This window comes from Hipposideros armiger, unplaced genomic scaffold (assembly GCF_001890085.2).
Source record: "Hipposideros armiger isolate ML-2016 unplaced genomic scaffold, ASM189008v1 scaffold_201, whole genome shotgun sequence".
NCBI lineage: Eukaryota > Metazoa > Chordata > Mammalia > Chiroptera > Hipposideridae > Hipposideros > Hipposideros armiger.
The window spans coordinates 2,687,502-2,699,645 of NW_017731551.1; the positions used below are offsets into that span (position 1 = coordinate 2,687,502).

Below are 12,144 nucleotides of genomic sequence, written 5' to 3' on the forward strand. Positions count from 1 at the left end.
GCCAGTGAAGCAACGTCCTCCACAACTAGACTGAAGAACAAAACGACAGCAACTTGTCTGTTCCCCTTCCCCCAATTCCCTAGCACTGTTCCCATCCCCCCAATTCCCCAATAAAAATCTTAAAAAAAAAAAAAAAAAGAATATGTTTAGAAGTCAACTCCATGTGTTGGACAACACTGCAACACCCACTCAGCTTTGCTTTAGGGTCTACTCAGCATTCGAATTCAAGACCACACTTGGCGCTCATCAAGGAGAAGACGGAACAAGAGCTTGCCACAGTGTTAGTCTTCTGTGGGAGGCCAGCCAGGAGCCAGATTTCCGCCAGGGACATCTCAGGTATAAAGCAACAAGATTCACACTTGGCAGGTGTGGGAGCTGCCCTGGCTTAAAGCTTCATGGCCCACAGAGCCAGTAATTCTTGTAATAACTGCATAGACAAATAGCATCCAGGGTTCCACGTGGGCAAACCAAGTTATAAGAGTCACCACATTCAAGAAAGCCCAAATATGTCTTCGTACTAGGTACTTCTAGTTCTCCCAGTCCTGATGCAGCTTATCAATTAGGAATCATTTTATCATAAGCAATGTTGCCTACTAACATTCTACTCACATTAGGCTACCAGAAGCACAGAGTTACTAAAAGGACAAATTCTCACACAGAAAGGGAGCTAGCTGTTAATCCTTTAACACAGCAAAATTCAAGTAGGTGTTAAAATGACAGCTATCCTAACCTAGGGCTGCTGTTCCCCAGCACCTTATGTCATACCTGAGTCTGACTGGATTTAGTTCATTTCCCTCATTGTAAACATAGCCAAAAGAGAGCCCACACATTTTTATAAAATTTTGAAATCTGGGGATATATTTAGTCTCAAACCGAATAAATTATTATTTGTTTTAGATTTGAAATGCATCAAGGTGTCCCCGACAAAATTTTAAGACAACAGTTGTGTTAAAAGTTCCTATTCCTAGTAATTTCTCAGGACCTATTCTCCATGAGATCTCAACTAAAATATATTATTGAATTTATTTTTTTGACATTTTTAAACAATGTCCAATTTAACAAAGGCCAAGAGAGCCTTTAAATACTGATGACACAAACCTGAGCTGCATGCCGATGTTCAGGTTGTGCAGGAAGTTCCCCCCAAAAGCCATACAGTCCTGAGAAGTGAGCACAGCATGAATCCACCCTGAAATGGTTAAAAGTATATAAATCAGTGATTTTTCAATATTTAAACCAAACAAATATGTTCTATACCTGTGAAATAAGAAACTCAAAATGCCAACATCAGTTTACTTCTTACTCCGGTGCTAGAGAACTTAATTAATGTTTATAAAATCCATAGTCATTCATTCAAATATTTAATGAAGGTCTATTATATGCTAGGCTCTGTGCTGAATTTCAGGAAACAAATGCGTTGATCCAATTAGACAAAATCATGGCACAGGAGAGGTTAAGGTTTTGGTGATTGTTGCTGTTTTAGTTTCAAAACACAATCCAACTTTGCATTAAAGATTGTACTCTGAGACAAGTCAAATCTGGTTAGAATGAGGAAGCACATTTCCATTACATGAACACTGACACTGGCTGAACACTTCACTTCCCTAAAATCTGAAATGAGTACCCGTGGGGACTAAGTAGAGGAGGATCAGTGGAACTCAATCAGACACCTGCCTCTAAGGAGGAAAAGGTACATCACCCACATTCCATTATGGAGGGTTTTAGTCCTATAAATATAAATGTTAGCAATCAAAATGATGTCTTGTTTCCCCATAAAAATGTTTTCAAAGTGAGAATCACTTCTAAGAGAAGATGCTTAATTTTTGAAAATGTCTACAGACTAAACATAAAGACTTTATATAAGTATAAATATATACACATATATTTGCATGTAAAAATTAGCTGTTAAAATAGATGCCATTTTCTTAATCTTTTTCATCTTTTGATCCCTCACTGCGCTATGACAGAATATCAAAAAACTCCTCAAAGACTGATTTTTCAAGTGGTGCCCATTTGTGTGCTCAAAGGCACAAAGCCTTGAGCTTGACCCTGAAATCACAAATTAGAAGTCTGTCAGCTACAAATCCTATAAATCAGTGGTTCTCAATAGAGGCAGTACTGCCTGTAAAGGGTGTCTGGGAAAGTTTGGGGGCTTTTTTTGATTGTCACAATGATCAGGAGGCACTCTTGTCATTTCGTGAGCAGGAGCCAGGGGCACAAAATGCAGGACAGTTCCACACAGTAAGAACTATGTGAGCCTAGAAGCTGTAACTCCATTTTATATGCAAACAAAGAAATTTGTGCATGGTTTGGGCATAATTTTCCAGGAATACAACTACTCTGTAAGTTGAAGGAAACTGTACTTTAGTTTGTTTGGAAGTTTATCAGTTGCCAACTACCTTGGAAAAAAAATCACACTGCCTATAGCAGTGGTTCTCCAAGTCTCCACACCAGCAGCAGCAGCATCAGTCAGGAACTTGTTAGAATGCAAATTCTCAGGCTCACACCAAATCTACTGAGTCAGAAGTGCCGGGGATGAGGCCCAGCAATCTGTGTTTTAACAAGCCATTGGGTGACTCTGATGCTCAATGAAGTTTGAGAACCATTAATCTGCACCTAATCGAAACACTATAGAATTTGAGTTGCCAACCATGCACCTGTATTGGGTTTGCTGGCTTATGCATCTAACTTTCATTCTATCTTCTAAGGCTGCTGTGCCTGAGCAGGCACTTTTTGAAATACTATTTTATTATAAATTATCTTTTAATTTCTTCTTTATACTGTTAGGTCATTTCATTCGCTTCTTTTTTTTAACTTACTGGTGTAGGAGGTTATATCATCGATAAATTTAAATGCACGATTTTGAAGAGGGCATAAAAAACATTTGTTATAAAAGGGAGCACTGGGAAGAGGATGTAAGGGATGCGCTTAGTCCATTCACAATGAAAATAATGATACTTATCTAGATTCATAAACTCTGATAGTTCCAAGCATTTATTAATTCATTGATTCAACACATACTTATTATTATATACATCAGAGGCAAGGCAAAGAAGCAGGGCTCTGGTAACAGATCCTGCGATAAGGGCACCCAAATTAGGACCCAATTCTCAAAACCACTGGCCTGGAGAGCCCATACCCTGCATCCCTTCCTTCTCAAAATGACACACGTGATGCTGACACTTGCGGCTAAGCTAAGGCTGTGTTCAGCTCCTTCCTAGGGGCCCTCAGGACACACCTGCTGCCTCCTGCTTGCCCCAGGGCAGCAGCCTTTCATGTCAACGTAGAGCTGACCAGCTGAAGTTGAAGGAAGCGTCATCAAAATTTTAAAATTTTGTGCAAAGGACATTATCAAGAAAGTGAAAAGACAACCCACAGAATGGGAGAAAAATATTTGCAAATTACATGTCTGATAAGGGTTTAGTATACAGAATATGTAAAGAACACTTACAACTCAACAATAAAAAGACCACTAGCCCAACTTAAAAATGGGAAAAGGATTTAAATAGACATTTCTCCAAAGAGATGTTCAAATGGCCAATAAGCACGAGAAAAATGCTCAGCATCATTACTCATTAGGGAGTTGAAAATCACAATGAGACACCACTACTTCACACCCACTAAAATCGCAAAATAAAAAAAAAGACAATTACAGTGTTGGAGAGCGTGTGGAGAAACGCAACATACTGTACATTGCTGGTGGGAGTGTAAAATGGTGCAGCCATTTGGAAATCAGTTTGGCAATTCCTCAAAAAGTTAAATGTCAGTAAACCATATGACCCAGCAATTCCATTACTAAGTACATAACCAAGAGAAATGAAATACCGCCACACAAAAACTTTACACAAATGTTCAAAGCAGCACAATTCACAATAGTCAAAAGGTGGAAATAACCCAAATGTCCATCAACTGAGAGTGGATAAACCAAATGTGGTGTATCTGTACAACAGAATATTAATCAGTCATAAAAAAGTAAGGAAATACTGATACATGCTACATACAGCGAGCCTAGTAAGCATCATGCTCACTAAAAGAAGCGAGATACAAAAGGCCACATATTCCAATACATATGAAATGCCCAGAATGAATCCAGAGACTGAAAGTACATTAGTGGTTGCCAGGGGCTCAAAGAAGGGGGGAATGGAGATGTGAATGCTCATTGGTATGAGGCTTCTTTTTGAGGTGATGAAATGTTCTAGAATTAGATAGTGATAAGGTTGCACAGTCTTGTTCATCTACTAAAAACCACTGAATTGTATACTTTAAAAGGGAAAATATAGTATGTAAACTTTATCTGAATAAAAATTAAAATGAAGGCAAATGACATGAAATACCATACCAAAATAAGTCCTAACTACAAGAGAAGCCCTCTAAGGGACAAAGGAGTGAAAAGTCCAAGATTAGAATTATCTCTCAGGCTGTGCAAAGTTACTGTGCAAACATGTTAAAGCCCGAGGTTCTAATCAAAAGTTGACTCCATGTGACTGAGTATCATCTATGGGGAGCGGGGGTGAGATTAAAACCTTACCTGTAGGAACAAATAAGGTATGTCCCTGCTTTACCACACACTTGTAGCATTTATCCACCTTATCACCAAAGAACACCTCACTCTGGGTCACAGATGAACTCCAAGCTTCATAGAGTGCCAAGTTTTCACCTGTTGGCTTTATCAAATAAAAAATCTTCTCACCCTAAAAGGAAGTAATCACAGTGTTTTTGAAAAGGAAAAACCATTCTTAGGATGGCCTATATTGATGCAATTTCCCAATATAATTACCTAAATTAAATAATTATCAGGTTTTTTTAGGGTCAACAAGACATTTCTCGTACCTGATCAGTAGCTATTGTTCGTAATAAGCATCTCCATAGGAGCTAAAGCTCCCCCTCCCAAATATGATAAGGAGTCAATAAAGTAGTGTTGGAGAAGTAGTTACAGGAGAGGAGGGTTAAAAAAAAAATTACAAACATCCTACTGATCTCATTTCAAGGTACAGAAGTAAATACATGTTAGTAGGCCCCAGGTTACAGAAAGCCATCTCTGCAAACTGCCGTTCTACTAAGATCTATAATATAATGATTATTTTTAAAGACCTGCAAATAAACTTCCTTTAATGATGAACCCTTTGCTTTCTCATGGGGAAAAGGAACAGGAGGTCAAGGACACAGCATCATATATAGTCCAGACAGAGCACTGCTAACACACAGGCATTTAATATAAGACGAAGGTTTGGTTCTAGATCTGCACGGTCCAACGAACGTCTTATGATGATGGACATGTTTTAGATCTGTGCTATCCAACACAGCAGTCATAAGCCACATGTGGCTACTAAGCACTTGAAATGTGGCTAGTATAAATGAGGAACTGAAGTTTAAAGTATATTTAATCGTCATTAGTTAAATTTAGCCACATGTGGCTACTGACTACTGTACTGAATAGCACAGAAAAAGCAAGGTGAATATAAGCTGCGAAGAACTGGTATTTTTATGGGCATTCCTGACCTATCCAACTAGCTGTCCTAGACTAACCTTAAATTCAGAAGCAATTATTATTACTGTAATTTTGCTCAAGTATTTGATTCAGTGATTAAGTGATATTTGACTAGGGGAAAAAGCAAACAAAAAGAGACAAAAGGCTAAAAAGAGGCCAACTGATAAAATGGGGGCAAAAAAAGGAATCTAAATATAAACTCTACTACTTGGGATTAAAAAGAATTATAATGCTTACAGGTAAAGTGATAGATCCTACTTAAATAGTACTAAAACTTCCCTCTTTACAAATGTCATTTACAACAAATGAATGCACCTGTGGAAGAGTATTGTTATGTTTCTGTTAATAAGAGAACAAAGAAATGCCCCAATCTTACCCAGAGGACATGGTACCAAACTGAAGTTCCTCCAAAGTCAATGTGGAAATCTGTGTAGCTGTCTTCAACTCCCATTAAGCAGTATTTCTGAACAAACGGCTTGGGAAAGACTGAGTCGTCCGGCCAGTAATTTTCCACCCAGGAAAGTTTTCTGGCTATGTCAGGGACCTCCACCAATTCAGACATCCTTTAAAAACACAAATACACACACACATACCCCCACATCATAGAAATTAAAACTTCTTAAAATTGCACCTCCCATCTCAACCCAAACGAATAAATTAACGGGAATGCAGGGTTAACAACAATAGAGTTTAAAACGCTATTTCTAAATAGAAATTAGACTGGTATTTCTAAACAGTCTCTGAGCGTCCAAAGCAAAACTTACAATGCTGCTATCACTGGACTACTGTAGAAGTCACAATTATGTTTCTTACTAAAATAAATTTATCATTTAACTACATTTAGCTAACACTCAGAAGGCTAAACCAAAATGTCCAGAACTACTCACTTTGTATCTGAAAATTCAAGGCTGATCACATTTAACACTTTTGGTCTGTTAGGATTCAGGAAGTATTTAACATAATTGTGAAGTGTCATTTTGCTGTCTGCCTGCCTTGCCACATCAATGACATCTATCACTTTGTCACCACCTGCAGAGAAAAATTATAGTCTTATTATTGGGCTTAAGAGTTACATCAACAGATGCCCTAAACAAAAATATTTTAAAGACCATATTTACTTGGTATGATAATTAAGCCAACTATAAAAACTATATAGCCTAGACAAAGAATCTCCCTGTATCCTTAATTTTTAAGTCCAACTGGAACTTTTGAAAAAAGGGATGGTTTTTGAAGGAAAGAATAAAGCAATTAGGCCAGAGCTGCATAACTAACACTGAGCATAAAAACATAGTTTACAAAAGCTTTCTATATACCAATGATTTCTTGGGTGCAGCTCATGACAAAATGCATTAGATTGGAATGTGGAAAGTGCCACATGCCCTGGGTATTCATTTCCTCACGCATAAAATGAGGGGACTGACTTTTCCCTTTCACTTCTATAATACCTAAGATTCTATCATTTTGAAAAACCAGTCAGCCACTGGGAAACAAGTTAACTAGGACAAACAATTTCTGCTTCCTGGTAGTGCCTTCTCTTCTAATATTCTGCTTCAAGAAAAAAAATTAGTGCTTAGGAAGCAAAAATCAGATAATGCCAGTAGCTGTGGAATGAGTTCTAAATTGGGATTAATTTGTAATTTTCCTATAAAACCATGAAGTGTTGCTTATACACCATTGCATCATCACCCCAGTGTCACAATGTCCCAAGGGATAAGGCAGAATTCAAAATACAGCAATACTTAATGAACCTGAAATAGGAAACAAATAAATGCCATTTTCTTATATTAGCGAAGAAAGTATTGCCTAGTAGACAGCAATTCTGTTCACTGAAGGGCTTTGCAGTACTAAAAAGTTAGGAGTTTGATCATTTTTTCCTATACTTATATTACATGAGCCATTTATTTTATACAAACAGGTTTAGGTTAAGCCTTAGCCTGATCCACTAATTTATCAAATATTCAGAATTAGATGAATGTGAAGTCATGACATTTAATTGGATTTCCTCAGTGAAACAGTTATCAATGAGAAGTGTCAACTAATGGCTCAATAAAGGGAAAGTTCTCAGGTATTTCATTCACAGGAGATAACGTATTATAGTGGTTGTACAGCTTTGAGTCAAGGTCAATCTCAGGTCTAATCCGCAAATAATCTGTTTATTGCTGACAAGGAATGGGATCTACATGTAGTCAGCGTTCTCTATAAATACCATGATGAGAATGAATTAAACGACTGAAAATGTCAATAATATTGAAATAGATGAGGGATTTTCCCCTTGTTTCTTATGCCTTTCTGGGCCTCAAATAACAACTTAATTCAGACATCATTACATGGCAATGCCACTAAATCATTAATATAAAAACAGATTTAAAAATATCTCTTTTTCACGGCCTTTCTCTAAGGAGCAGGAGGTCACTAAAGCAGAATCCAGAAATCTGGCACCTGAATGCTACAGAGGCCTAGAGCCTATCCAATTTCTCAATGTCTTCTTCCCAGTATCTGTAGCTGCCCCTCAGTAATAGTTTTTCATAAGCAATTACCAGAAAATGTGATGACAACAAAAAAAGTAGAATGAGGCTGAGAAAATAATAATATGTAAAGTGTTTCATTTTGTTTTTCTGAGAATTGTAGGTCTGCTGAGAACAAATAGTTTTCAACATAGGTGATACTGACTTTCACTTTTTCTGACCCAGGAAACAGAACTGAATTAACATCTTTTCATTCAACTTTTAATATGTTAGGACAGTATCTTTTTTGCTTTTACCGTGTTTTCCCAAGTACTTAATGGGATCAAGTTCGTACCTACATAACGTTCCACATCCATAACAGAAAAAGTAGGTGCAGGGAGCCTGAGTCCTAGATCATCTAATTTGGGGACCATTATAGGTACTTCAAATCCATGTTTCTCCAAATATCTTTGTGTCAGCTGGCTGCCATGCATCTTCACAATGATTTCATCGGCACTAAAGAAAACATAAAAGTAAAATGTCATCTTTGTTGATAATTTCGGTTTTAAAAAAAATATTCTGGTAGTGGGTTAATTTCTATACTATATTATTATCTATATCAGTGGTTCTCAACCAATCATACCTAATTCTCTTTCTTGTCACAAGGTTTTTATAAAGCCCTTTTTACTATCCAAAAGTAAAATTCATAGGTAATTACTTCAATACATATAATTGAATATATATTATATAAAATGCCTTAGCTATAAAAAGAGAAAAAAGCAAATTAGTTTATAGCAAAATATGTATTTCAATATGTAAATGTTCAGGTAAACTACACTAGAAGAGATAACAGAATAACAGTTAGTTGTAATGAGTGGTTGGAGTTAAGAGAAGTAACAAGATCAGCAGCCAGTCAATGCTTGTAAAGGAAAAAAACTGGAGACAAACTAAACAAACATCATAGGGTGATGGTTAAGTAAATTATGCTGTACATATACACTATTGCATACTACACAGCAGTTAAGCAGTGAGGTAAATTTTTATATACATATGGAAAGGTATCTGAAATATAACAGTAAAAAAAGCAAGCTGTACCGCATATGCATAACATAACCCTTTTTTATTTTTAAAACTTAGATGGATATATACATCCATAGATCTATGTTATTAAATGTTATTATGTAGAAAATGGTCTTAAAAGACTTCACTAAGTCTCAAAATGAGGAAGGAGAAAGATAACCTCTTTATTTTATACATTTCTGTGTTCATCACATCAAGTACTATGTATAAATTAGTTAATGATTGTCATTCTACTATGGTTTTAAATGATGCAAAAGTTTGTGGAGTTAAACAAAATAAAACCAAAGACCTTTAACTAATGGTAATCAGAGTTTGGACATTTGTGACCATCTGTATAAGTCGTGGCTAGTTTGGCAGAGAAGCCATAGGAATTGCTGGGCCAGGGTTTTTAACACTACTCTTTTAGGTCACAAACCTATTTGAAAAAAAAAAAAAGAAAGCTATGGCTCCTCTCCCTGAAAAATGCACATTCCCACACTGACACTAAATTGTTAATACAGTTTTAGAGGATTCGTAAGCCTCTCTGAAGACAGAACATAGACCCAGGGTGAAAAATCTGGCCCCAGGCTCCAAACCAATCAGGAAAAACAAACACATCTTTCCAATGACTTTGAAACTGATAAAGGAGAATATTTGAGAATAGGGCCTTTAATATCACAAAAATCATGTGGAAACCACTATATGTTAACAATGTGTTCTTTCTCTCAGTAGACCTGAGGGAGCCACTGGTAGCTGCTTATACTTTTATGTTTCTGTTTAAGGATTAAGGAAAAGGGAGAGAGACAGAAATCCTCAAGACTGAAGAAATAGAAGAATTTTATAGTTACAGGATCTGAAATAATTCCATAATAGGCTGCATGTGATATTGTGATTTAAATTTAAATTTTGCGTCCCCTCTTTAACAAGTCTGGATATGATCTTGTGTAAAATCGTATTAAGCATTATCACTTTAAATAGACATCAGGCAGTGAGTAGGGAATGATCTAAATTAGCATGATTAAATGCTGTATAATGCTTTTGGCTCTGTTTGAGCCACAGATAACTCAAATACTTTCCATTATCTTTAAAAAATCAAAAAGCTCAGTTCTGCTGCCACCAGAGAGGCTGAGCAATGATGTGGGTACTTCTGGTAGACCTGAGGTGGAGACAGATATGAAAACAATGTAAGAAAAAGATAATTTGAAAAGAGGAGCAGGTGAGGTGTAAGGAAGCAACAGCTGCATATCATTAGGAATGAAGTTCTGAGAACGATTCCCTTAGATTAGTGTATCTCAAACTGTTTTGGACTGGGATCCACAGTTAAGAAATATATTTTTATAAGCGACCCAGTACACATGTATGTAACAAAAGTTCCATGAAACTATGCTTATTTAGTCCTATTACTTGCAATGTCCCAATATTTTCTATTTCATTGTTTACAAGTAAAACCTCGATTGAGAATAATAATAGGTTGCAACCTGACATTTGAAAATATTACTTTACATAATGTCACTATATAAGATAACGTTATTGTATTTTCTTTGGTCAGAACAGGTTTCCATACCTTGGGAAGACTCGAGAACGTAATTCCTTCACAAACGTTCTAGTTCCAGCTTGGACTGGTTTGGAACCATCATCAATTTCTGTGTAGTCATGCCTGTGCCAATTCCTCCTCTTTTTCACTAGATTTTTAGATGATTAAAAACAAAAAAACAAAAAAAAATTTTTTGGTAACTGGTGATACTATGTATTTTCTAATCATTATATTCTATATAATCAGAAAAAAAACAAACATTAAGTACAATAAAAACATATTTTTAATGCACTTCTAGGCTGAAAAAGTAAATTTCATTTTATATAATGTTGCAGCTATAGGCAATTAAATGTTTTTGGGTTTTTTAATCTACTCGTTATTTCACAATGATCTACAAATTAAATCAAGGAATTCAAATCAGCAGCTGGAGCTTTTTATAATATCCACATTACACATACTATAAAATCTCACAATGATTTAAAATTGTGATTTTTCACTAGGACATTAGATCATGATATGATTTTTATGGACCATCCAAATCATCCTCTCAGGATAGAGCCCTTGATCCCACATCAGAAATCTATTTTAACAGCACAATTCAGTTCCCTTCTCTTTTATGTCAAGATTTATTCCCCAAATAAGCATGGTTACGTTGACACAAAGAAAAGCAGATGACTGCAACATAATTAAAGGAAGACAGGTGGGTTCACAGAATAAATAACTTTATGGCTACTTTTAACACCAAGACTCTGTGATTCCACAGCTCCAGGAAGCTACAACCTTGAACAGTCACAGCAACAAAATCAGGAGACTTGGATCTGACTCCTAGTAGTTCAGCCATAAGTTACTCTGCCATCTTGGACAAACAAGTTTCCTCAATGTGCAAATGAAGGGGATGAGTGCTGTTTTCCCAACTGCACTGCAGAGCCCTTAATAAAGGGGAAGATGGAGACGAGGCTGAGAAAAGAGCTCTGGACCACATTCCTCTTCCCACCAGGGCAGCACCAGCTATATAGCCTTTGTGTGGTATTAATGGTAAGATTTCAGTTTTTTTGGTTTTTTTTTAAGATTGAAAATCACTCTTAACCTAAAACCTCCACGATTCTGGGTAATGTACTGATGTCTGCAGCTTACTTAGAATGCATCAAAACAACAAGATTGGACAGATAGTGGGATAGTTAATGGCCAGAAGATGGGGGGTTTAGAGGTACTCACTGTAAATGTCTTTCAACTTTTCCTGTATGTTTGAACATTTTCATAATAAAATGTTGTGTAGGGGACACAACTCTATGAGTCTAAGTTACTTCAAACCTTCGCCTTATAAAGACTGTAATAATATAATAATACTGGATCCTCATATGGATAAGGAGTCACACTGAATAATCAATGGGGGTGGAAATCAGGCTTATTCATACCTAAGAGTCTAAAACAAGATTCCCAAGTAATTTATGGCAGTCAGACTCCCAGTATGGTAGAAAGTAAATCCCAGTTTTTAAAAATCTCATGAGAAAAAATCGAAAATCGTTAAGCAACCTTCCTAGAAAATCCTGTTAAGGCATGGTGGGTGGGTGAGTGTGTGTGTGTGTGTGTGTGTGTGTGTGTGTGTGTGTGTGTGTGTGTGT

General features: G+C 36.5%; 1 protein-coding gene across 1 annotated transcript in view; it reads right to left on the reverse strand.

The window, feature by feature from the left end:
- KDM7A (lysine demethylase 7A) overlaps positions 1–12,144 on the reverse strand; it is a 42,250-nt gene that overhangs the window by 26,676 nt on the left and 3,430 nt on the right. The window contains exons 2-7 of the mRNA XM_019653269.1: positions 10,553–10,670; positions 8,285–8,445; positions 6,373–6,514; positions 5,862–6,048; positions 4,526–4,688; positions 1,099–1,186 (exon numbers count right to left, since the gene is read on the reverse strand). Coding sequence (XP_019508814.1) covers positions 1,099–1,186; positions 4,526–4,688; positions 5,862–6,048; positions 6,373–6,514; positions 8,285–8,445; positions 10,553–10,670 — 859 coding nt within the window. The remainder of the gene's footprint in view (positions 1–1,098; positions 1,187–4,525; positions 4,689–5,861; positions 6,049–6,372; positions 6,515–8,284; positions 8,446–10,552; positions 10,671–12,144) is intronic.